The 27,479-nt window shown below is 29.5% G+C and overlaps 1 protein-coding gene across 5 annotated transcripts in view; it reads right to left on the bottom strand.

The window, feature by feature from the left end:
* LOC113377986 (rho GTPase-activating protein 7) overlaps positions 1 to 27,479 on the bottom strand; it is a 794,747-nt gene that overhangs the window by 376,766 nt on the left and 390,502 nt on the right. For all 5 annotated transcript variants that reach the window (XM_026618466.1, XM_026618470.1, XM_026618468.1 and 2 more), the window contains exon 6: positions 26,030 to 26,066. In XM_026618466.1, the coding sequence (XP_026474251.1) occupies positions 26,030 to 26,066 (37 nt within the window). The remainder of the gene's footprint in view (positions 1 to 26,029; positions 26,067 to 27,479) is intronic.

Here is a 27,479-nt window from a genome sequence, read left to right as displayed (position 1 = left end):
AAAAATAGTTTAGTGTTTCATAAAATATTATATATATACAATTATATTGAAAAATTGTAGTGAATTTTATAGTTAAGATAACTTAATTTATTTTAATATATCATTTATATTATTATAGAAACATATATTATTATAGAAACCTGATAGATTTTTACAATTTTTTGAAAGAATTTCAATTAGTCTCTACTTAAGCAGGAACATCTCAACTGGAAATACATAATTGCTTGTGCCATAGAATCTAAATAGGTTTTATGAAATCATTTATAATATATCTGCAATTTTAAGACATAAACTAGTGGGGCGCATGGCATCGTGCCTTAAGGCAAATTGTTGGAACTTCCCGTACCATTTTTTTTCTTTTTTAAAGATTAACATTTTTGGAAAAAACTTACACTGAAAAAATTAGATTTTTGAGAAAATATAAATTTTTGACAAAAATTTACTTTTTTTTGAAAAAAAAAGAATTTTGGAAGAAAAATTTATTTTGAAATATTTTGGAAATTCAGAACATTTTTTCAAAGCAATCGTACTGCTTTAACTGCATAGAGACGAAAAATCGAAGCGCGTAAGCGCCGCGTCGCCGTCTAACGGATAAACATTGATACGGAACCCATAAGAATGTAAACAAAATTTATACTTATTATTAAAATCTGTATTAAATATCTGATAATTTGATGTGCATGTGTCTAATGATCATTTTTGATCGCCAAATAGCATTTTTTTTTACTTTTTTTTACTAGATCTCCGAAACCGCTAACCTGCCTTCATGAAAATTTGATCAGTTCTTCATTTTGCTAATATAAGTAAAATGTTTTTTGAATTATTGAAATCGATGCTCCGTTCTCTTAAAAACTGAGTTACCGTTTTTGGCACTTTTTGCCCCATATCTTCGGAGCGGCCAGACCTGCCTTCGCCAAAAACTAATCAGCACGTCTCCTTATCAATACAAATCGAATGTTTTTTGAATTATTCAAATCGCTTCATCCGTGTTCCCGAAATCGTCGACGAAAATTTGTATCCGAACACACATGCACGCACACACACATACATCCATTTTTTCTAAGGAATGCCAAAATGTTCAGAAGGTTTTGAAACGTAAAGATATATAAAAAATTTCATTTTCGATTTTTTTGCGATTACTATAACTTGCCCTACGGGAAGTTAATAAAAATATTCGGTCCTTAACACATCATTTTGATAAATAAATTTACAACAAATTTTTCGAAATCTGTCTCTAATTAAGCAAAAAGTCTCAATTTTTGGAAATATATAATTGTTTGTACCATCAAATCTACATAGGTTTTATGAAATCATTTAATAAATATTCGGTTCATAATTTTGATAAATGAATCTACCACGCAATTTTGGAAATATTCAGTCCGTAGGACAATATGTTTCTAAATAATTTATAGGATTCATAAAATCTACCGCACAGTTTTCGCAATTTTTATCTACTTAAGCAACGGACTCTCAACGTTTATATATAATTATTTGTACCATGGAATCTACATAGGTTTTATAAAATCTTTCAAAATCTACCTGCAATTTTGCGTTCCCTCATTTTCCTCCAGATTGCCTCAGCTTTGCGAAGAGGCCAATTGTCAACTTTGGCACTGAAGCTGCGAAAAAACTTGTACTCCCTGGCATGAGACATCTTCAAAGATCTTCAATATTCAACAATTTCTTCTTAATTTTAATATTTTATCATAACAGAACAACTATTTTATTCACTCTTAGGAAAGGGAAACGAAATAATACAAAATTTAGTCTTACTGTAGAGTTTTCACAGAGCAATTTTCTAATGAATGCTTTTTACCAGAACGCTGAAGTAAATTGAACGTTCTAATAAAATTACAGATATTATAAGATGCACTTTTTCTTGCATTGTCTAAAAAATTATATTGCTGGTATTTCTATAGTTTATACAAAGCATTATATGTTATTTGTGATAAACCTCTGTAACGTGAATGTAAACTTTAGTACGATAATTTTGTTTATGCGGTTTTAGCAAAATTAGGATAGTGTATTTACTTTATTGCAATTAATAAAAGTCAAAATAGTTGAGCTTTTTAATATATATCAAATTCAAATTTCGGCCAGATTTAAGTCACTGTAATTGCCAATGAGCATCAAAGTACTTGGTGCAAAAATATTCAGATTTCATAGGCGTTACAAAGTATTCACCGTAAAATTTTATTTATTTTGTGATTTATTTCACATAAAGATTCTTCGCAAAAAGTCAACTCTTTTACTTCAATAGGTTACCCAAAACAAAGATGGTTGGGTACGCAGTTTTTAACCATAGGTTTGCTTTTTAAGCTACTATGTCAGTATAAAATTAATCAATTTTGGTTTCTTCGAGAGAAGAGTTAATTTCCAAAAGTTACCAAGAGTTAAAATAATTTGATCACTCGTGGGCTCATTGTTAGAAAATTAATTTCCAAAATTGATCATTGGACTCAGAAGCATCTACTGCAAAAAACGATCATAAAAAATGATCCAATCAAATTATTTTGATTTGTAATCATGCTGATATGGTATTATTGATGATTTTATGAAATTAATTTTCTGGTGAACGACCAAATAATTGTACCTCGAGGAACGTTGCATTTAAAAAATAAAAGCTCTAAATAAAAATTAAAAACACGTAACTCATTTTAAAAGCCAAAATTATTTCATTTTAGAAAATAGAAATATACGTAGCATGGCATAACGAAAAAAATGTTTATAGTAAATTATCTCGAAGATTGCCCCAAAGCTTTTTGAGTATGCAATTTTTAAGCATGGGATTGCTTTTTTAAGCTATATGTCTATTATATCATGTCAGTATCAAATTAATCAATTTTGGTTTCTCTGAGAGAAGAAATAATTTCAGAAGTACCAAGAGTTAAAATAATTTGATCACTCGTGGGCTCATTGTTAGAAAATTAATTTCCAAAACTGATCATTGGACTCAGCAATATCTATTACAAAAAAGCGATCTTAAATAAAATAATCCAATGAAATCATTTTGATTTGTAATTATGCTGATATGGTATTATTGATAATTTTCAGATATTAATTTTCTGGTGAACGACCAAATAATTGTACCTCGAGGAACGTTGCATTTAAAAAATAGGAGCTTTGAATAAAAATTAAAACATTACTCAATTTTCATTTTAGCAGAAAATTTAAATATACGTTGCATGTTCTAACGAAAAAAAGTTTTTAAACTTCTATTTTAGTTTATTCTTTTTATATCTTTATAACAAGGTAAAGTTAAATGTAATTTAATTTGACGTTATTGAATTTAATATTTATTATATCAGAAACATTGAATACACTAATTTATCATTATAATAAATATGTAATACAGATAGTATCCATCAAGAAAGAAATCTGTATATGTGGTTGCATACCAATTGACACCGATGTATAGTTTATATTACAATTAGATTTTTTTTAAAATACATAGATAGCATATCAATAAATAGTTATTTTCTGGACATGAACATGTACTATAAGATCTAGCAAATTCGATATTTTAATAACAAAGACATTTTATAACGACTTGGCACATTATACGTGTTAAACATGAATGTATATTACTAATTATTTTGTGACATCGAGCATAAAGAGAATTATTTTATATTTTTAAAATAGTAGATATTTTTTAAATATATCAAACATCAATTGCTAGTTACATTCTTGACAGCAAATACTATATTATTTATCAATATTGACATTGACTTGACAATTTATAGTTGTGGTATTATAATACATAGAATTATAATACTTGAAAATTTATTCGACATCAAAATGTACACATTTTGATTTAATTTAAATAATTTAGAGAATCATATGTTTTGCCCAAAATGTTGTATTTTAATCAACATAGAGGTTTGAGAAAATTATCTCATAGTCTGTTGAAAAATAAACCATTTATTAGTTTTACAATTTCCAAAGAAAATATTCAAGTTGATTTGACCAGTTTTCTGTGGATCGTCAATCGTTTTTGCAAATCTATGAAAAAATGACTTCGAGATACGAGCAAAAAATGATTTGAGCTTTTTATATATTTTCTGCTTATATTCTCATTTTATGATATGCAGTATATTAATGCGAAAATATTTTCTTTAATGAAAATATGTGTAAGTAACTGCTCTTTACAGCTTAGTAAAAAATGAAATTAATTTAAAATCAATCAAAGTTTGAAACACATTGATCAAGCCAATAAAATAAGAGATTTTTGTAATTAATTAAACTTCTAAAAATATATTTACGCAATAAAAATTCCAATAAACGAATCATTTTACTCGACAGGTCAACGTGCGTTCCAGGCGGCGTTTTATTTAGAAGAATGAACGAAACATTATGAAATATTTCTTAGAGTTCTTAAAAGTTTTCTTAATTATTAATTTAATAAATATACAATTAATGGCAAATTTTTAGTCAACGTGCTCCTTTTGAGCAATGTAGTATATTCAAAGTAGGCATCAAAAACATTGTCATCATTAATGACTTTGAAATAAAAAAATAAGATTCTAATGATAATTTTTTTAGAAAGTTTCTAAAACTTTTGTCATTATTATTTTAGCCTATCTCTGTACAGAATAAAAAAGGTTGAAATAAACTAAATTGTTTAATAAAAATTTGATCACTTCCGTGCCTCCTTGTTGCAAAATGAATTTCCAAAACTGATTATTATAAATCTCGATTACAAATAAATCATTGCAACAAGACTTTAAAGTTCATTTTTTCCAATAAAATGTAATGTAATGGAAACATTTTTAAAAATATGGCAAAAAGAAAATGTCTAGGCGTATATGTCTATACTTGCATAATACGAATAAATAGATCATAAGATTTTTTAATTTAAAAATATAGGATTCTTTAAATAAAAAATGCTGCAGAAAAATAACATCAATATTATCGTATTAAAATTCAGTAGTAGAATTTATAATTTTAGTTTGCTTAATTGAGTGCTGAATCGAGAAATTATGAAGTACTTATACTAATTGTAAGATAAGTTTCGTCGTATTTTATTATTTTAGCATGAAGTGATATTAAATTTATAAAACGACAATAGGTTGACTTTAAAAAGATATTTTCAATTATTTTATCATTATTAATTTTATTTTTAATATTATTTTTAGAAAATTGCAAATATTATCTTGCGATAAAATTAGTTAATTTTTAAGAACTTTTTACTAGTAAATTAATTATTTTTGGTACGCCAGATAATATTTTATGAAAGTATGAGGAAATATATATTATTTATTTTTCATTCATACCCCAATATTTCACACCCTTGTTTGAAATTCAAATTGTAGTATAATTGTTGAAATCTAAAGTTAGTAGAGTAATATTATAAATTACATCAACTTTGAAATCTGTTTTAAATAGTTTAAATTTAAATAATTTTTCATTTAATCAGTCTTCAAATTTTTGGCAAGCAATTTTCTAGTGAACTTTACAGAACAATATCTTATAAACATATCAGTTTGCTCGGTTTTTATATCAGAAAAGTTTGATTTTAAATAATATATTAACAGCAATTTATTAAAACAATTAACAAAACTGTAGTCGAATTTTTAAACTTTTTTATATTATCATCCCTAAATTTCTCTAAACACGATTGCCAGACACAAAATTTCCAAGAATTACTACTTTTGCAAAAAAAAAGTATCATACAAATAAATCAATTTACACGGTTCCAAGTTCAATTATTTTAAATAGCATACGAGAATTTTATTGAAAAAATAAACATTTAAATCCTAGATGATTTTTAGGACTTTTAATATATTTGTTGACTCGACTAATTTTACACCAGCCGATACTTCGCAAACGCAGTCTATATATTTGAATGATTGATTTCAAATTTCATGCAAACTTCCCACGCACTCTTGAAAAATAGTAAAATAGACGGATATATATATATATATATTTACGAAAGTTTATTTTCAATTTATTAGGCGCCAAAGTACATCGACAAGGACGTAAACCCCAAGTACCAACAGATACATGATACGAATTGTTAGCATGCTATATATCTTGAAACATTTAAATGTAGACATGGAAAATATCTTGAAAATAGATTGCTGATGAAAGATAATTTAATCATGCTAATTAGCCAATTCGGTATGATTATTATATGCCCAATTAGATTTTCGTAGTTGAGGCCAAATGTATTTATACTAATAAATCTCAACATCATTTTTTTAATTTTGAACGTATAATGGTTTTATACTTGATAAGATTTTAAGCTTTTGGTGTTGAATGATAGTGATAAATGTACACAGTGATTTGAATCAATTTTGCTAAAACACACATTAGACAAAATTATCGTAACATATATAACATGTAAAGTGATGCTTGATTGAAAGAAACATCAAACATAGATCGAATACATTTCAATTTCGTTTTTTTCTTGTATATGATAAAAAATCCGAAAGTATCATGAGAAAAATAAAGATACTTTTTATAAAAATATAAACAACCATGCATAAGAGGTTACAACATACAAAATAGGTACCCAACTCTTCGTTCTTCATTAATTTGTCGTTTAGAATCTCGCACGCCTAATCAGAATACACTCGAAATTGTACTTGAATTTTTTTAAAAAAAATATTTTTGCGTTATGAAACCAAATCTGTTGAAACCGAACGTTCACACGTGAAACCTTACGATAAAAATGATCCAATATTTATATAAAAATAGGTACAGATTTTAGTCTTCACCAATATCTATAAGTATCTAAATATATTTTCTTGTCCGGTAATAAAAATATGTTTTGATATAAAATTGTAAAAAATTAGAACTTCACTTTTGTATCTTTTGATTTGTTTTATAAAATATTTATTAGTCGGTTATATTTCAATCGGAATTGTGATGACCGTTCGACTCCCAAGGCGGAGTTCCTTCGCGAGGTGGCTCACCATGCCGACTGCGTTGCTGCCGGCACGCGCGCCCGTTAAAATCCTCTCGGCAGGACGCATCGCGCATGTCGCCGCGAACGTTCAAGCGGACTATGCTAAATTTTACTAACTATCTTGGCCAACGGCGCACTTAGCAGGTGATTTTGACGAATCAACGGTCGCATACGACTTTAAATGAAAAGGATAGGGATGCAAACCCCTTCCCGTGCTGATCATTCTAGAGAACTTTCGAAGGGTTTACACTAGCAACAAGTAGCAGATGCATTAATGCACTCTTCTGTTGAGGAGGTATTCTGGTCTATAGAGGTATGAATTTTATGCGATTTTTGAAATGGTGTAAAAGAGGCACATAATAATTTTTTGAGAATAAAACATAAAAATTAAAAATATACAATTCTCTAAGGAGATTGAGTTAGGGGAACTCAAAAAATTATACCCAGACCCATAATTTTGTCTATACTTATAAATAGAAGAAAAAATTGTATACAAGATAGAGCGGGATTCAAAGGTCTGCAGGTAAAAAGATCCATCGCCTATATCTCAAATACAACTTAAGAATTTTTCATAAACAGTAATTAAAAGTAGAGGGCAAAAGATATATAACAAGCACTCACCTTGGTTTTTACGACGTTTCCATCAGGAAATAATCGTCAATGTTTGAAAATCCATAACCAGTATTTTCTTTCGTTGTTAGTTTCTTTGGTTTTTAGAACGGTTGGTAAGTTTATTAATCGTTATATAATTTTGAAGTATACGTTAATAAATTGTTTTATAAGAGATGAAATTAGAATCAACCATTCTTTATATATTTTCTTTAAGAGAAAAGCCTGCTTTAGAGGCGATTTATTGCAAAAATTTCTTTCAAAACTAGCCAAGAATATATACATTAAATTTCAGAAAAAAATCATATTTTTGGAATTACAGAAGAAATAGTGAGCGTCAAACATGTATACAAGCGGAACGAAAACTTAGACGCGCGATTTCTCCGTTTTTAACTTTTTCGATTCTTCCTAAATGTGCAGGAAAGATAGGAAAAATACTAAACGTCCTATCGAAACGAAACAAAATTCATTGTATTCAGGACTAAATTCTCAAAACTTAATAAGTTATAATTAACCCTCTTTTAAAACAATCTAAAGTGGATTTTGTATCAAAAACCTTTTTTTTTTTTTCTAGTTGCGAAAAATGGGTAAATTTCTCATTTTTCTTTTTCTGGATTTTTTAGATTCAGCTAGAATCTATACCATTGAAAATATATATTTGTTTTGATTTTTCGTTTCGGATGGATCTTTCCCGACAAATGACACGTGCACGCTCGTGGCGCATCGGCAAAATTCTTGTACCCGGCACATCATGACCCTTATTTTAATGAAAAAAAAAAAAATGAGAAGATTGTTGAAATATAAAGCAATAAAATCTGAAAGTTTTGTTTCAATTAAAAAATATTCAATTGAATTATAAATATTAATTCAATTAAATATTTAATTCCTTCCCTAAAAATTCCTCAAAAAAGCGATTTTTGATGCCTTTAAAGCAGGTTCCTTAATAGCTTAGATTTGGGTGGGGTAAAATGGACCAACTGAACTTTTATCCTGGCAAAGGTGTAAAAAATAAAAAATAGGCAATAAAAAGTTTATTAAGTTACAAAACTCAATTTAAAAAGATATAATTTAAATAACTTTATTTCTTATTCCTTTATTCCTTTATTCCTCTGTAAAAGAATAACCCATGAAAGTTATATTTTGCATTGGTTGAATAATGTATCTATTATTTCGTTAAATCCCTTCAAAATTAAAAGTGAGACATGCCCCCTTGCCGTCCCATTTTACCTCGACTATGGGGTAAAAAGAACTAGGTGACAAATTTTTGAAAACAGCAAAAAAAATCATATTTGTACAATAATGAATTAGCTGAGAGTTTTACTGAACATAATAGTTGTTTGATGCGTGTTACTTGTTGCAATATACTTGGGTTTGGATTTCACAATAGAATTGCTCAAAGTCTAATTGGATCTTTATGCCCCGTCCTACCCTATATATGATAATCGAAAATAATGTCGCTATCGTGTAAACTGAGGACAAATTGAAGTATATTTTCTACAAAATAACAATCGTCTAGAAAAAAAATTGTTTTCATAATTTTTTTTGATATTTCCAATTTTTTTTAAATCAAATTTAGAGATGGGCCGGCGGTGGCGATATCGGTTAGAGCGTGGACTAGCAGCCACTAGTTCCAGGTTCGCTGGATCGATTCCCGCTACCGCCGTAGCCCGACATCAGGCAGCTTTGATGTCAAATTTCCACTTGGGATTATAGATCACAATATAATTCCAAGTGGAAATCGTCCTTCGTGGACATAGCTGCAACATCCAATCATATGCAACTATTAGACGTAAGAGCTAATATTAAAAATATCCCACACATAAGAGAATGGTTAATCGATGGATTGCCTCTCATGAAATAAAAGTAGTATTAAGTCGTGAACCAACAGCTTATAGAACATATATAGGAGTTCTGATTGCTGTTCAAACAATAAATAAATAAATAAAAAAAAAAAATTTAGAGATGATTGTAGTTCGTACTAAAGTAAAATTTATAAAGAAGACACTGTAAAAATTTCAAGTAAAACCAGTAAATGTTGAGAAATCGTAGGTATCACATTTTCGAGAAAAACGATTTAGACTTTCGTAGAGGAAGGGAACAGAAAAAGATCATCGTTTTCGAACAGCTATGTCTCTAAAAATTATGAAGAATTCTCTTTTACACATAGTCTTGAATAGTTAAACGCTGAAAATAACCAATAAAAAATAGATTTTTTCAAATTCCCGACCAGAATGCCTATTCCAGTTATTTTTCATAGATCTAAATTAATTATCCCATCTTATAAACGTGACATCAAATTTTATCAGTCATGATATAAATTGTTTTGTTTTTGTTTTTTTTTTAACAAAGTCCTATGAGCTTTAATGATAATACTTCTTAATTATATCATTATCAAAGGCAACACAACTACCCTCCCTTGGCCTATCTACTCGTATGCTGAACTTATTTTTATCAATAACATTTCTCTAATACTGATGATATATTTATAATCTGATGCAACAATGCCGGAAAAGGTAAGATTTTCCTTGTAAACATATTTTAGATTTATATTTTCTATTTGTACTTGATATCACTACTGGTTAATATCAGACTCTCCGAGATGGGTATGAAACTTGGATCCTTGTATCGCAAGACCAAAGCTCTTACCACAGAGCCACATAAATAGTGAAAATCTATACATATTTAATTCTATGTTTTGATCTATTTCCACAGATGCAATTCAAACAAACAGTGCTGAAGCAATATATACCTAAAGGGATAAGGAATTTCTTCAGACTTTAATCCAGCTCCAATATCATTCCACGGTATTTCATTTCTATCGTTACGCAAATCAGTTTATTCATAAATATGCTGAAATACGGTTATTGAAAAAATAACCTAGTGTCGTGTGCGAGGTAACTAGATCAAACTAATTTTTCGCAAATATAACAACCGACACAGAACAGTCAAAGTTATTATGAATCGTGCCAAGACTATTCGGCGACGACTATTATCATTCGCCCAGGGCGATCCGAAAGCAAAATGCAACAAACAAACAAACGATAAAAAGAAATACTCACAGGAAAGTCGGAAATAATAGGCTTCGTGACTTCACTCATGTCTACTAAGGTTGCGGAAATACAGAATTACAGTCAGTTGGATTCGAAATCGTCATCACGATTTTTTGCTCTGACCAACGGATGGACGATTTCATAAAAGCGATATTTATCGCCCGAAGCTCGATTCTATCGCCAGCAGTTGGAGAATAATGCTATTCTTTCACTTGCCACAGAAAGTGGATTATACCTGGGTGGATACGACCAGTACAATATCCGATGTGGACAAAGTAATAAATCCACACGGATATGTACTGATTTAATTGCATTTGCTTCGGGACCAAGTTTTAGACAACAATCGACAGAAGAAATTTAATACTAACCATATAAATGTCTCAAATATAGATTTATATGAGATGGCGATTGATGCATGTTGACTCAGTACAGCAATTAAGTTCAACATTTCTCATTCAACAGCAAGCAGAATTTAAGAGTCCTGTGAACTCTTGTAATGATACTTAACTGCAAGGTTTTTAAGAAGGAAACGGTTTTTAAGTTGGCTTGTCTATATTTGATACATCTTGCTACTGAACTTTCTCTAAATGTGATTGATGCAGCAGTGTCTGAAAACGGCTATTTACATTTGGGAATATATTTCCATCTGTTTTTTCAAGTCAAAACCGATATGACTGTTGCTTTACATCAGAGCTTAAACAATGTATTTCATTAAAAGTGTTATAATAGAATATTTATATTTCTGTAACATATTTTCCTCAAAATGTAGAAACATAACAGCTTTAACAATGGTTAAGAATTAGTTTCACATATCAGTTTTAATCGTTTTTATGAATGCTGAATTAATAGTGTATAGAACAAATTAAGTGTGGCCTGCGGGTTTAATTTTCAGTTCATTTTTTAGAGTTAACACGCAATTCATTAATATAGATCTGTAAATAAAAAATTTGATCGATCTAGAATATCGATTAGAAAACGTCAAACTGAATATACGAAACTAAGGCACTTTTCGTAAACCTATAATATTTTAGTTCGTTAAAATCATGAACTATATCGTATATGTATATTCCTGATTGCCCTCATCCACGGCCAAAAATTGTCGTAGAAAGAAATATGACCATTTACTATTCAATGAATTATGCATTTGAGCTATTCACACTTGAACACAATTTTATTGTTTTGTATCTTTGAAGTAATATTTTTATATTTTCTGGAAAATACACAATGGCATTATTTTGACTTGTATACCTAATAGGTCATAAAACTGCCTGTGAGACGAGAAAGCGTCCGCTTCCTTCCCAAAAAAACGCAGTAAATGTCTGCACGAGTTAACAGATTTAATACCAGTTTAGGAAATTCGGATATATCTCCGAGGGAGGAGTTGTATCGGAGTAATAACTCCGGAGTGAATTACCAATTTCTAATATATATATATATATATATATATATATTAACATACACACATACATAAGCAAACTTATTCCCAATTTCACTGTCAAATCATTCAGAATGACCAGAGACGTGGAGAAAACATAAAATTAGCAAAATCGGATTCTTGGCGAGAACAATTTTTTTCTGCAGGAAGTTAATATAAATATTCGTCCTAAAGCTCTTATTCCATATCTAAAAATAATAATTCGGATTATTTAATTACATTTTATACATTGTGTTTAAGCAAAAAACTTAATATTAACTAATATATTTCTGAATCTTATCGTGTAAGCAGTTACAATATATTTCTAATTAGGTATCCACTTGTGCGATGGTTAACCATAATTTCTATGATAAACTTTGTGCAGTAGAACCTTGTTAAGAAGATCATGCTTAATACGATTTCTTGCATAATATGCTACTTCACGCCAGATCCTGTACTTCAAAACTTATTGGCCCTAATTACCATAATGCGCTTCCTCGCTTAAGACAAGTTTTCGGTACGGTTTTTGGAAAATCGTCTTAACTGGGTTTTACTGTGAATATTAATCAATATGACTTTGAAATAAAACTTTAAACTAACTCAGGATTGTATTAACATTTACCAAATAGTATTTATCCAATACTACTATCTCATAATTTCCAATTTTTCCATAAATCCCCCACACATCGCAGTTCCTGTTCGTTCTACGGTAGATCCGCCTGCTCCCTCGATAAATCTGTCATTTAATGTACTCGAAATAAGGTTGATGAAAGTGAATAAATGATTTATAAGATATCTAACAATCGTTTAGATTTTTTTTATTATCCCGCACCTTAATGCAGAACGCCTCTGTGTCAACACTATGCCTCCCGGGCATAATAAAAATCTTCTGACAACGGAACCATATGCTTATATATAAATCGAGATAGACCGACAATAATTATATTACAAGTTGCAAAATAATGGAAAACTAGGAGTGCAGTATTTTTCAGGATAAATGTTTGATGAAGAAATAGTTTTTTGTGATGCAATTCTGCGGATATTAAAATTTATCAGGGATGATAATTTAACTAATGCGTTACATGAAACTAATTTCTTTGTGACCGGTTCTGTTCAAACAAATACTCCCGATATATATCCTATATCCCGATAAATTGAGTTACAATCTATAATTCCTTTGTTGTGTATAATAAAGTATATCGAAAATAATTCAGATTTTAATTCTGGCTAAAGTTCTAAAACTCACTTATATATTTTAATTAATTAATTAATTAATTTTATTTAAATAATTTTAACTTTGTAATTCAGTTTATATAATTCTTATAAATATTAGACAATGTTACAGTATTTATTTATAATAATCTATTTGAAAACATTTAATATTCCTCGAACATTTCGATACGGTACGGGTACGGAAAGTTCCAGAAATTTATCTTATATATAAATAAATAAATAAATAAATAATATATATATATATATATATATATATATATCTTATATAGAAAATTCTTTTATAATGATGTATGAAAGGATAATCCTCCTAAACGATTATTCGGATTTTGATAAATCTTTCTGAAGTTTGGTTAAGGGAATTTTTTAGGATTTTTTGAATTATAAAAATATAGTTAGATTGTAGAAATAAATGGAAAAAAATACAAAAAAACGCTTATTATTGTTGACATTGAAAATGGCATTGTTGGAGGTATTTTAAAGTGACACCATTCTAGAAGTTGGGTATCACGTTATTACGATTTTTACAAAAATACTTCCAGAAGGAAAAGCTTATGGTTACGCTAAAAAATACGATTTGCTAATTTTGATTTTTCTCGTCAAATCATTTTGTGATTGGTACCAAAACTAGAATGTGTTTGTAGTGAGATAAAATCTGACATTTTGTCGACGCTTTTTTATAAATTGTTTTTTTTTTGATATTTGATAAAACTAGCAAAGAAGTGCCAAATATTTCATTAATGTTTTTGCAAAAAATTCATTGCCCTCGTTTGTCTGCTCTCTCAGCCATATAGAATTACTAGATAAATGTATTTGAAATAAGATATATCTAAAGTGCACAAAACAATTGCTAAATCTTGTTTATACATCCAAAACTTACGTGTTATATATTTCTGCTTATCGTATATCGGATAGAAATTAATTCCGAGTAGAACAATACCCATCTCTAAATTTAATTCGAGAGCAAAGGGTTAATAAACAACTTGAATTACTACAGTTATACAAAAAGTGGCTAAATTATAAAAATTCACTAAAATTTAAAAAATTGGTCGGTGTGAATTTAGATTTTCATTAGATATTGTTTTTTTTTTTTAAAAAAAAAGTGCACGTAAGGTTCACGCGCGATTGAAGTGTTTGAATCTGACTTATTTGCCACTGTACAAGATAGCATTTAAGTAAAAATAAATACATCATATAACAATTTTGAATAATGTTTATTAGTAATATGGTGACACTCGTGATGCATACATTTATTAGTGTCAACCATTATACACATTTATATAATGATAAATTATAAATTATATATTTTAATAGCATTAAGAATATGTATTACGGTACGCATACAACAACAGATTTCTATTCACATACGCGACGACTATTCACAATCGACCCGCATAGAAATGATATCACCGAGAGCGAATGACGAATCATTGGCACTCGACTGTTATCTTATCTGCCGTAACGCACTTCCGTTGCATTTGTACGGATTTACACCCTAGTCGCGCCTAAAGAACTTTACTTCAAAAAAATTCGTTGATTCACATTATATTAATATATTTAATATAGTACAAGATCTAAATTCAGTTGAATTGAGTATATAACAACTGGAAATTAAATTAATATATTTCCAAACACTTTACCATATTACATCTAAGACAATAACTGAATGAATTATAATATTTTTATTTATAGATTCAATGACCTAGCCTTACTTTCAATATCACAAGTCACATTTGTAAATTTTGAATATATATTTTCAATTTTGTTTAAAAGAAACCAAATATCGACCGAAATACAAATAAATCAATATTGTATGAGACTTGACACCTCGGCGGGAGAAAGTCATTTCTAACAAAGAGATTCTTAAATGTTGCGTAGGATTTGTATTATAAGATTTAATATTAGCACCATACTTGAACAATATATCGCAGCATGTCATAAAATATATTTGGGAGTCATTCCTATAATTTGAATAACTATTAATCTTTGATGTTTCTCTTTTAATAAATCACTTTCAGATTTAGCTGAATAAGCCTATAATTCAATACAGACTCATTACTTTGTTTGTTTTTTTCAAACGGCAATGCAGTAGTCGCAAAAAAAATCGAAAATGAAAATTTTTATATGTCTTTACGTTTCAAAGCTTTCCGAACATTTTGGCATACCTTAGAAAAAATGAATGTATGTATGTGTATGTGCGCAGATACAAATTTTCGTCTACGATTTTGAGAACACGGATCAACCGATTTGTAAAAAAATTCAGTTTGTATTAAGAAAAAGACGTATTGATTAGTTTTTGGTTAAGGCAGTTTCAGCCGTTTTGAAAATACAGGACAAAAAATTCCAAAAATGGTAATTCAAATGAAGAACTGATCGAGTTTTTGGAAAGGCAGATCTATCGGTTTCGGAGATTCAATAAAAAGAGTAAAAAAATGCTATTTGGTAGTCAAAAATGATTATTAGACATATGCACATCAAATTATCAGATACTTTATAGAGATTTTAAGATCATATGGTTCGGGAAGTGCCAATAATTTGCCTCAAGGCACGATGCCAAGCACTGCTAGTTTCTAATGATATCTCAATTTTTCACATCGCAATTACTGAAGAGGGTATCTATGTGTTCAAATGAAAGTTGATAATAGATTGTAAGCAACGCAGGATTTGAACTTGGAATGTTGCGGTTGCAAAAATGATTCGCCAAAAAATGCACGTACATTACTTGAGTTATCGTTTTATGGATTGCTTATAGTAAACACTGAATTTTTCTCATCAACTTCAATAAGAACATGGTTTATTAAGTTTTGGTAGCTGATGAGAACATTTAAGTCTTCCGAGAGAGGTTTTCACAATAAAAATAATTACTATAGTTGAAATTATATCGCCAGCAAAAAAGTAAAAAAAATACCATCAGTCAATGAATGTATGTTAATTTCAATTACATGAAGTTCTACAAACACAATTATTACATGAAGAGTGCGAAAACAATATTTGTTCAGACGTTGCTTAACATAATCCACTGTGTGAACGAATATTATTGAAGTTATTAATCAGCAATTACTTCATTTCTCTAATGAAGGTTCATTTCTAAATGCTAATTACAATGACAAACCAATCATGTCATATTTGAACTATGACTTTAATTACATTTTTGTTTTTAAATATTATACATATCATTAAGGCTATTATAATTTATATAATTTATTATTATATAAATGTGTATAATGGCTGACACTAATAAATGTGTGAATCACGAGTGTTACCATATTACTAATAAACATTATTCAAAATTGTTATATGATGTATTTATTTTTACTTAAATGCCATCTTGTACAGTAGCAAATAAGTTTTACTTCAATCGCGTGTGAACCTTACGCGCACTCTTTTTTTATATGTCATTTGGTATTATGTTATACATGATATAGGTCATTTAAATTTAAGTTACTAGAAGAGTATTTCTGGATTTAGCACTGTTAATTCACTCTGCCACCAAACATAACAACTCGCCAGGTGATTTGTTTCCGTTTTTGGCACCAGAAAAAATAGTTCCTCAATTTCTTCCCTATCCAATTCAATTCTGAATGCAAATTAAGCAAGTTCGACTGCAAACTCTTCCAAAACCCTTTCACAAATCATATCTCAAAAATAACCACCAGACGTCGGTCTATCAATTTTCAGAAATGAACGCGCGCGATGCGCTTTCGTAACATTGACCCAATAAACAATAGTTCGGTTTCCCGGAAAATACACCAGCCAAACAAACGCTCATTATATTGCAACGATGTTTGTTATAGCATGTACAAGGATTAATTTCCAACAAGGTCCTGACGAAATAAACAGAAGTGCAATGTCACACGCGCAGAAATTTCTATCAATGCCGCGTCATTGGAACGCAAGTAAAGATCCCGAGGGAAAAAGGACTGCGTATGCCGAGACCTAAGCACGGAAATCACATTTAAACTATTTACTAGTTGGTATTTATAATATTTACACGACTATAGTATAAACTAAGTCAGAAAGCAACTAATGATATTTGTCGAAATTGAATCACATTGTCTTTTTAGTGCGTATCGAATAATTCTCGCAATTTGTTTATCTGACCATAATTCAGGGAGAACAATTTCTGTGGCACGTGGCAAATAAAACTATCCAGAGAGCAGAACCATCTTAAAATAAATATAGAGCTGATAGTGGATAAATGCAATAGTTATCTTTAACTTCTCTAAGTCATTGTAATCGTCTGGTAATCGAAAATGAAAATTTTTGCTGTTTCGATTTCTTCACGTTGCGATTTCTTAACGTTTTGAAGGTTTCTAATCATTTTGGCATACCTTAGAAAAAATAGATGTGTGTGTGTGTCTGCAATTTTTCGTCCACGTTTTCGGGCGCAGGGATCGGCCGATATCTATTGATAGTGCTGCTTAGTTTTTTGCAAAAACAGGTCCAGCCGTTTCGGAGACACGGTGCAAAGAGTGCAGAAAATATAAATCGAGTTTTGACGAGCATCCGATTTGAATGATCCTAAAAACATTCAATTCATAATGATGGGAAGAATTGGTGATTAGTTTTAAGCAAAGGCAGTTCCAACCATTTCAGAGATACGGAGCTAAATGTGCAAAAAATGGCAGTTTTTGGGAAAACTAAGGTCTGTGTGTGTGTTTTGTGTGTCTGCAATTTTTCGTCCATGTTTTCAGGCGCACAGATCAACCGATTTGAATGATTCAAAAAACCGATTCCTGTTGATGGGAGATACGGAGCAAAAAGAAATCGAGCAGAAAGTAAAAATCGAGTTTTTGAGAAAACGGAGTATCCGATTTGAATGATCCAAAAAATATTTAATTTATAATGACTGGGAGAAATGATGATTAGTTTTTCGCAAAGACAGGTCCAGCCATTTCAAAGATATAGACCTAAATGTACAAAAAGTGGCAGTTTTTGAGAGAACTAAGCATCCGATTTAAATGATTCAAAAAACTATCTGCTTGTGTTGATAAAACAATTCCTTTTGGAAAAAAATATTTCAAAATTATTTTGTTTTTTGCAAAAATTTTTTTGGATATCGAAAATAATTCAGATTTTAATTTGAATTCTGGCTAAAGTTCTAAAGCTCATTTATATACTTTAAATGAATAACTTTACCTCTGTAATACAGTATTTGTTATAGTTATAATCTATTTGAAGACATTTAATATTTCTCGAACATTTCGTTACTGTACGGAAAATTCCAGCAATTTGCCTTAGGGTACGATACCATACGCCTCTTGTTAATTTTATATACTGTAAACTTAGGTTATACATATTCATCTATATTTTTGATTGCTAAAATAAAATCGAGTAAAATAATTATTTAGCAATTGAATGCAACCCACTACTAATAAATTTTAATTATTCAAACACACATTTACATTTTCGCTACAATTTCCATTTTGTTGCAGCGATAACATAAGCCCTTCAATTATATAAGCGTGATAAATCTTTTCCAGGAAATTCAAATAGTTCATTAAATATACAAATTCTATTAATTCTGATTTGCCAGAAATGTTAGTTGGAAACACTAATATTGATGAACTCTACCTGGAACTGGTCTGATTGTTCTATTGACATACAATATAATATAATACACACACATTATATATATATATATATATATATATATATATATATATATATATATATTGCGTGTAAATCATTGAGCAACTCTTTTTCATAAAATACAAACAGCAATCAATCTTTACTAAAATCTTATCATCACAATTTCGAACTGATATCTTTCAAAAAGCTTTTGAATTTTCAAAATTGGTTTAGGATCTTTCATGATAATGTTGGCAAAAAGTGTGGCACTCATCTGCTAATTTTAACAAAACGGGTGGGCAGATACTCGTGCAAAACTTTGGTTTTAAAATAATTGAAATTGACGCAGCCGTTTTTGGGAAAATGTCGTCAAAAGGTCTAATTTTAGTTTACATACTTATACCTAATTTTTCAATTCCTTGAAACATAAAATTAACAAATTGACTTAAGTGGTGAAAACATAAGTTTCTCTTTCGGGAAGTTAAACAAAAAAGCCAATAATCCTAAAAACAACAGAGAAGCATTGGCTGATAAGTAAAAAATAAAAATTACGATCAAAAACACACTTTTAAATAAAATTAAACCTCGTATAGATTAAAGTTATGGGGCTGCGTATCCAAAGCACAAAAAATCTTCAGAATGGTCCTGAATTTACTTTGGTATGTAACAAGTGAACAGTCTACAATGATCTACACATGCGAATTGTGGTAGTAACAGTAAGATTATTAGCATCAAAACACAAAAAATATAAAACCTTCTTAATCAAATGGTAATTTTTATACTTTAATCCATAATCTGTAATGACAACGATACTGAGGAAAAACCATTGGATGGCGCTCAATCAGAAAACTAATTGGTATTGGTATTTTGCCTTAAGGCAAGTTACATGAACTTTCCGATATGTGTAAATAATCGACTTAATCAATAAAAAATAAATTAATTTATAAGTGATTAAAAGTATTCCGAGTGGATTTATTACACATAATTGAAAACTAACAAACACGTTAACTCTGAGTATTTTCTAAAAATAAATTTTCAAAAATCAACATTTTTCATAATTGAACCAGTTTCCGTATGACTTTAATGGTTTAGTATGTTCATTAAGACTAAGTACATTATCGTCATACCAAGTAAATCGTCTAATCTTAATTTAACAAACGTCAAAAAAGCTACTCATTTTCTTAAACTTTGATGAATTTTAAAATTTAAACTACTTGTAATATTTCAATAAGTTCTATAACCCCATGATATATATCACCAAAAAAGTTCCATAAAAATCGGCTTAAATTTTTTTTTCAATAGTTAATTACAAGAAAACGGTTCGGTAGATTTTCAACTAAAACTAATCATTCTCAATTAATATATTTCGAACAGTTATTGATTTTTTAAAATCGATTCGGTAGTATGAGCTTAAATGTGCATGAAAAGTTCAACACTTTTTTCCAAATTACAAAGAAACGACTCGCCCGATTGTCGCACAAAACTGAGAAACGATAATCCTCATCGAGACACATCAAATGGTTTTTAAATTTCTGAAATCGGTTCAGGCGTTTTTGAGTAAACGTCGATAAAAGGTCTAATTTTGAGAAATGCCAAATTTGGTCTCACTTTTCCAGGTCTCATTTGATTCAGAATGGCTTGAAACGTCGAGAAAACATAAAATTAGCGAATCGGATTTTTTGATGAAAGCATAAACTTCTCCTTCGAGAAGGCAGTTTAGTTCAGTTGGATATTACTAGGTTAACAGTATAGTTTCGTTTTTAGTTAAGCTAATATTAACGATCTATGTGTCGAATTTTTGTTTTCCATAAAGAAAAATTAGAAGAACAAAAAATCAGTACCTAATTATAAGCCTATATATGCAAATGAAAAATTCCAAGCAAAGGTCTCGAATATTGATATTGTTTTTCTTGACAACATTATAGAATTCAGATTTATGCATCATCTCACAAAAAAAACATAATTATTTGGTAAGATATCGAAATATTTGAAATGCGACCTGAAAGTTAAGTTGGCCCATAAAGGGTTAAAAAAATGATCAATTTCTCATTAGTAATAAATATTTAAAATGTACTATGAGAAATGCAATCCTAAAAGTATAGGTCTATGTTTATAACAAGCTCGTATAATCAGTGCAAAACCAATCCAAGCGCACCACTTGGTTGACGCGTAGTAATTTGACAGACAACATGCAAATACACAATAGACAACTTTTATAATTATATTATGCTGTTTTCGAAAATTATAACTACGTTATAACAATCTGACTACTACGCAACATGGAGTTCTATTTGCGAGTAATGCGTATTCAAATATAAATTAGGATGTGAGTCTCTGAAGGGCGAATCCAATTGTGATTGTAAATTTATTTACTATATGGACGCAAATATTATGAAAGTCACGTAATAGAACAAGTGACCTTGTTTATGTGCCCCCACATACGTGTAAGTGGCATTTTGCCTTAGGGCAAGTTGCATAAACTTTTCTGTATGTGAATAGTATTGAGAAGGCATGGGGGAAATGCCGTATGGTATATATGGTCAAAATAACACAGTGGCCTTAGTTGAAAATGAGCTAGTTTTAGTAACGTTTTTGCGACTATATAACATAAAGAAAGCCAAAACCACAATCCTGTCAGATGTTGAGCGTCATTGTCACTGTCTTGTCGTAGTAATCAGTTTAGACGTGTTTCGCCTTGTATATTTTGAGAGTGTTTTTTTCGTGCTTTTATGTAATCTATTTATTAATATTCTTAATTATTGCATTTAAAATCTATAAAGTTATGCAAGTACAGTAATGATTGCGATCAGTTTGATTGAAATAATCAGGTGTTCGGGAAAATTTTAATTAACTATTCGATAAAAAGATATACTTATATAATAGTCAAAATGACATAGTACTATTTCGCAAGCATTACAATAATATAACTATAAATCGTGCAATAATTATGACGTAAATAAAACTACTTCATCGAAAAGTCGAAACGTATAGATTTTGTATTATCAGATTTATTATATTTTTTTTTGACTTATTTTATTAACATTTTTTATGTATAAAATATTTATTTATCACTTTTCCTGAAATTTTTCTCTAGTTTTATATTACCATATCGTTTATTTCTGATGCTTGAAGAATGATAAATACAATAGTATTTATATCGACCACTAGTTCTGGTTCATATAAATTATCCAACATTGTAGAAAAGTTTTATTAGCCTATAAAATAAAATCTAGTCAATGTTTCACTTAAATTTATGTACAGTGTTCAGAAATTGTACGAAGTTATAAAATTTTCTATACGGATATTATACTAGATGCTATAGATTTGCGTTTGTTTATTACGTTATTAGAAATGATAAAATATATACAATATTATTTACAAAATTACTGGAATTTATCATATTACTGTTGAAACTTTCGAGATCGTTTTATTTCCGATAGGTATCGGATAAATTTAAAATAATATAATTTAAAATTATTGTTTTAATTAGCGTAAGATAGAATCGGAAATTTTTGACTCTATATATAAGATCCAAATTTGAGAACTGTCATTATTTTAGTAATTTTCCATCTACATTCGATGAAAATTGAACAATTTTTGCTATACTGGAATACCTATATAAAAAATGTAAGAAAGAAAAATAGTAAATCTCACACATGCCATATGACTTTGAGGAAAAATTTTTTAAAATAAGATAAACTTTTCAAATATTTTTAAATTTCAGCCATCTGTGTAGAGAAAAATCTGATAAATTTGTAAAATATTTACAATTTTCTGAAAATTGGTTAAACATCCAAAAGTATAAAATTTTTAACCTTCACAAAATTGTTCAAAATTAGCAAAACTCTACAAACAATTTCAAATTTATGCAATGTGCCTAAAGGTAAAAGCTTGGGCTTAAAACAAAAATCTGAAACGTCTGTATAATATTTATAAGTTTCGAAATTTTCAAAAATGAATCATTTTAATTGACAAAGAGTATCAAACTTCTAAATTTTTCTAAAACTTTTTCAATTATATTCAAAATTAGTAAAACTTTGCTAAAAAAAATCTAATTTTCAAGAATGGACTTAACAATGGCAAAGGTAGAATGACGTACTGTTTAAAAAACTCAAGGCAATGTATAAGTTTTAAAAATTTCTAAACTATAAAAAAATCCCAATTTTTCAATAATATTAAAATTTTGAAAATGGTCAACATTAAAAAAAAAATCAGCAGTTTTTCTTGAAAAATATTGAAAGCATTGAAAAAATATGAGAGCAGTTTTAAAATTTTCTATAAGTTCAAATGAGCATAAATAAGTATTCAAACTATTTATATGTATAAAAATTTGAAAGCTTTTTCTAATAAAAGCTACATTTTTTTTAACTTTCGGTAGGGTAAGTTATAGTAATCGAAAACCAATCTAAAATGAAAATTTTTGCATTTATTTACATTTTAGGGTATTCTGAACATTTTGGCACACCTTAAAAAAAATGGATGTACATATGTATGTGTATATATGCAATTCATATCATGCACGCATGTTTGGATACAATTTTTCGTCCATGATTTAAAGAGCACGGATCAACCGATTTGAACGATTCCCATTTAGAGACGTGCTGATTAGTTTTTGGAAAAAGCAGGTCCGACCGTTTCGAAGTTACGAAGTAAAAAGTGCAAAAAATGGAAATTCAGTTTTTGAAAGAACGGAGCGTCCGATTTGAGTGATTCAAAAAACATTTTACTTGTATAAACGGAATGAAGAAATAGTATTTTTAGCAAGGCAGATCTGACGCATTCGAAGATTCAATAAAAAAAAGTTAAAAAAAAAATGCTGGTTGTCGGTCAACACTGATCATTAGACATATGCACATCAAAATATCAGATATTTTATTTATGAGTACAAATTTTGTTTACATTTCTTTGGGTTCCGTACTAAGTTTTATAATGTTTAAAGTTTACTTATATTGCCTAAACAAATGCCCTCGACATTTTCGACATCATGGATCAGCTGACTCGAATGGGTTTCAAAATTTTCAATGAATTCCAAAACTTTCAATTCCAAACTTTGATTATACCATAATATGGATCTGTTATGCCGCAGAATCGGTCCCTAAATGTGCATACTACACTCTCCCATATTATAGTTATCTACTACGAATGTGTACGAACACTTTCGAGAGATGTTTACTAAATTAGATGAATCGATTAATGAAATTAATTTCGCGTGCTTTATCGTTTAATAATATTCGTGTGTTTATTATCTCGCCATAATGTTATTGACTTAACATTTTGCGACCATTAAATTCACAAAGCTCAACTAATGCCTCATTACGCACGCACGAATGGTTAAGCGATTATTTGCGTACGTTATTTTGACCGTGGAGATTGATCCATTAATACTTTCGGCGAGATACGGAATTATATTGTATTTATTGTTCAATAGTAACTAGTGGTGTTTAACCTTATGGACATAATTGGATTGAAAATTAAAACTTGTGGTGCTTGGCATCGTGCCTCAAGGCAAATTACTAGTACTTTCCGTACCCTTTTTTTAATTTTTTTTTTGCAAATCTTGAAATAATTGATTTTTTCTTAAATTTGCGACTCTTTTAATTACATTCAAAATTCAACACAATTGACAATTTTACTGTAGAATTTTCTAAATAACTAAATGTAGAATGAATGAAAGAAACAACAATATTAGATTACAATTAACTCCAAAGCTTTTTCACTTATGTCACTAATAAAATTGGTTTATACATAACAAACATTGTTATATTTAATCGTTAGGGAGTACCGGGCATTTCAAAATAATCTGCATTGATCACATATGTAGCCATCTCCACACTCTGGAATGTCTGCACTTGTGTCTTTGACGAATATTCTTAGATATTGCAAAAAAAAGTAACTATTCATCCACCCTTTTGGCTGGGCCATACCGATGCTCTCAGCTGGAGCATTCACCATAAGCTTTTAATTCTTTAACTAGGAAATACAAAAAATGGGGGTATGTAATGGCCGTCAGCACTCATACAGAACAAAATTAAATAATTGGAATAAATTACGTAAATTCTCACAAGAAATACTAATATGTTTACTGCCCGGCACTAAGGAACGACTTAGTGTCCGGTTCTAAAGGACAGGCATTTTAGTTCATTTGGTGGCACCTACTAAAATTGGTTAAAAGATTTAATAATATTCTACCTTTTTACGGATAACAATCAAGTACAACTTTTATTTTTGCACACCACTCAAAGGTAAACGCATAAATATGCTAGAATTACTTCACGGTGACGCCGTGATTTCGCGCCTAAAACAGGGAAAGATTGCTCTCGCCGTGGCCGTGTGCGTCACAGGCGAGGCTTGGGGCGTGATCCTGTACCTGTGTGCCCCCCGTGCCCCCCGTGCCCCTTACACTTGTATTTTGAAATAAATAGATTTATACTCGCTTAAATAATACGTGTTAAATAGAGAGTCCGGTGCTTGGTGCCGTCCGGCGTTACGGGACTTCCCCTATATTAAATTTAACATTTTGTAATCATATAATGATCTTGACCGATACGCTTGTATATATACCATATACATATAATATAGGACTCAAACGTATACATATAGGTGCAAGTGGCATTTTGTTTTAAGACAATTAAATGAACTTTCAGATATCAAAGAATAATCTTTGGTAAATGTGCATGCAGTCCAACAATAGAGCTGATATTTGTAGTATCGGAACTAGTATTTTTGGCTCCATAAAGTGCATGAATATATGTGTTCAAATTACAGTTATAAAGTAATTCAACCAACTCAAGACATAAAAATCTTTATTTTAACGTCGCTCGTATCTAATTCGTTCACAAAAGCCGGTAAAGCTTCTAGCCAGATGGAACGGTCACTAACAAGCAATATCGTAGGTTGTTGAATGCTGAAAATATTACAACCTTCGTACTTAACTCGTCTTAACTTTTGTTATGGTTAATAACATCGCCAGTTTTATATGTAATTCTGTTAGCATTATATACTTGGCTAGAAATGTTATCGAGGAATCCTCAATCTAAAACAGCTGGACACTGTGTGTTCTTCTGTTCCTACACAGTACTTAACCAGCTTTATAAAACACTACTCGTTTAATTGAATATAAACAAATGAAAATATATTGTTACGTGATATTCAATTATGCACTGTATGTTCCTTATACGTTTCCTGAAGGAAACTAACGATACAGATCGACACATGACATGCAAAACATTGGTGAAACCAACTTACCTGGGATTTTCTGGTTCGACAGTGTGTAGGATTTCTTCTGAAAAAGAAAAAATAAACATTTAATTTTTGAAATAATGGTGTATATATATTTTAATTACATCACAAATTAATATTTCCTAAAGACAAAACACAGAGTTTCTATGTATTCTTCCGAAGACAAATCCAGTGGGAGTAAACATTTTGAAACTGATTTTTAGTTTGCTCTGCTGAAATATTTTCCATTCGTCTAAGAGACTTCCATTAGTTTTTAATAATTCAGAATTATTTGTACTTTTTAGGTATCAAAAATGCAAATTCGTTAGCTCATGAGTGTACATTCTATTGAATATGAAAATAAATGAATATTTTTCTTGTTCATTTCATGTTTTGCTTTCCAAACTATTATTTACATATTTAAGCAACATATAAATAAATGTAATTAGTTGTAATATTTTTTATTACAGAAAATTGTTTTGTTTCGAAGAAAGAAAAAGTAAAAAGAGATACACAGTTTAACTAGGAATGAAATCATTATGAGATTTAAAGAAAATAATTATTTTTGAACTAAAACTTCTATAGGGTGTAAATCGGCGCGACTAGGGTGTAAATCTGTACAAATGCGTAAATCAGTCCGTTACGCCCGTCATTCGCTCTCGATGACATTATTTCTATACGAGTCGATTGTGATTAGTCGTCGTGTATGTGAAAAGAGATCTGTCGTTGTATTTGTATCGGCATCAACGTTGTATGCGTACCGATATCAACAAGGAAATCGGCATAGATAAATAAACATTTTAAAGTTACATTGTAGTACATAACTTGATTTAATGAAAAATGCCTGAATCAGAAGAATATTTTACCCTGTTCCTTGAAAATAATAAAACAAATTAAACATTTGGGCCGTGTACTAAACGTAAGTTTATTGATTATAAATTATTACATATTATTCGTACTTTCTATAAATCTTTGAAGTTTTTAAAATGGAAAATATTTTTTAGGCAAGACAGATATTACTACAACTGTTCAAAGAATGAGATTACATCGCCAGCGAAAAAATAAAAAAAAAATACAAGCAGTCAATGAATATATATTAATTTTAATTACATGAAGTTCTTCAACAACAATTACATGATGAGTGAAGTTGCAAAAACAATGTTTGTTTAGGCGTTGTTTAACAAAATCCACTGTGTGGACCAATATTATAGAATTCAATAATCAGCAATTACTTCATTTCTCTAATGAAGGTTCATTTCTAAATGCTAATTACAATGACAAACCGATCATGTCATATTTGAAGTATGACTTTATTTACATTATTATTTTTAAATGTTATACATACAATATTTATATTGCTATTATAAATATATAATTTTTAATTTATCATTATATAAATGTGTATAATGGTTGACGCTAATAAATGTGTGCATCACGAGTGTTACCATATTACTAATAAACATTATTCAAAATTGTT

This window comes from Ctenocephalides felis, unplaced genomic scaffold (genome assembly GCF_003426905.1).
Source record: "Ctenocephalides felis isolate EL2017-DRISC unplaced genomic scaffold, ASM342690v1 CF-g0.4_SCAFFOLD_01886, whole genome shotgun sequence".
In the NCBI taxonomy this organism is placed as follows: domain Eukaryota; kingdom Metazoa; phylum Arthropoda; class Insecta; order Siphonaptera; family Pulicidae; genus Ctenocephalides; species Ctenocephalides felis.
This window is presented reverse-complemented; position numbering and strand designations above follow the sequence as displayed.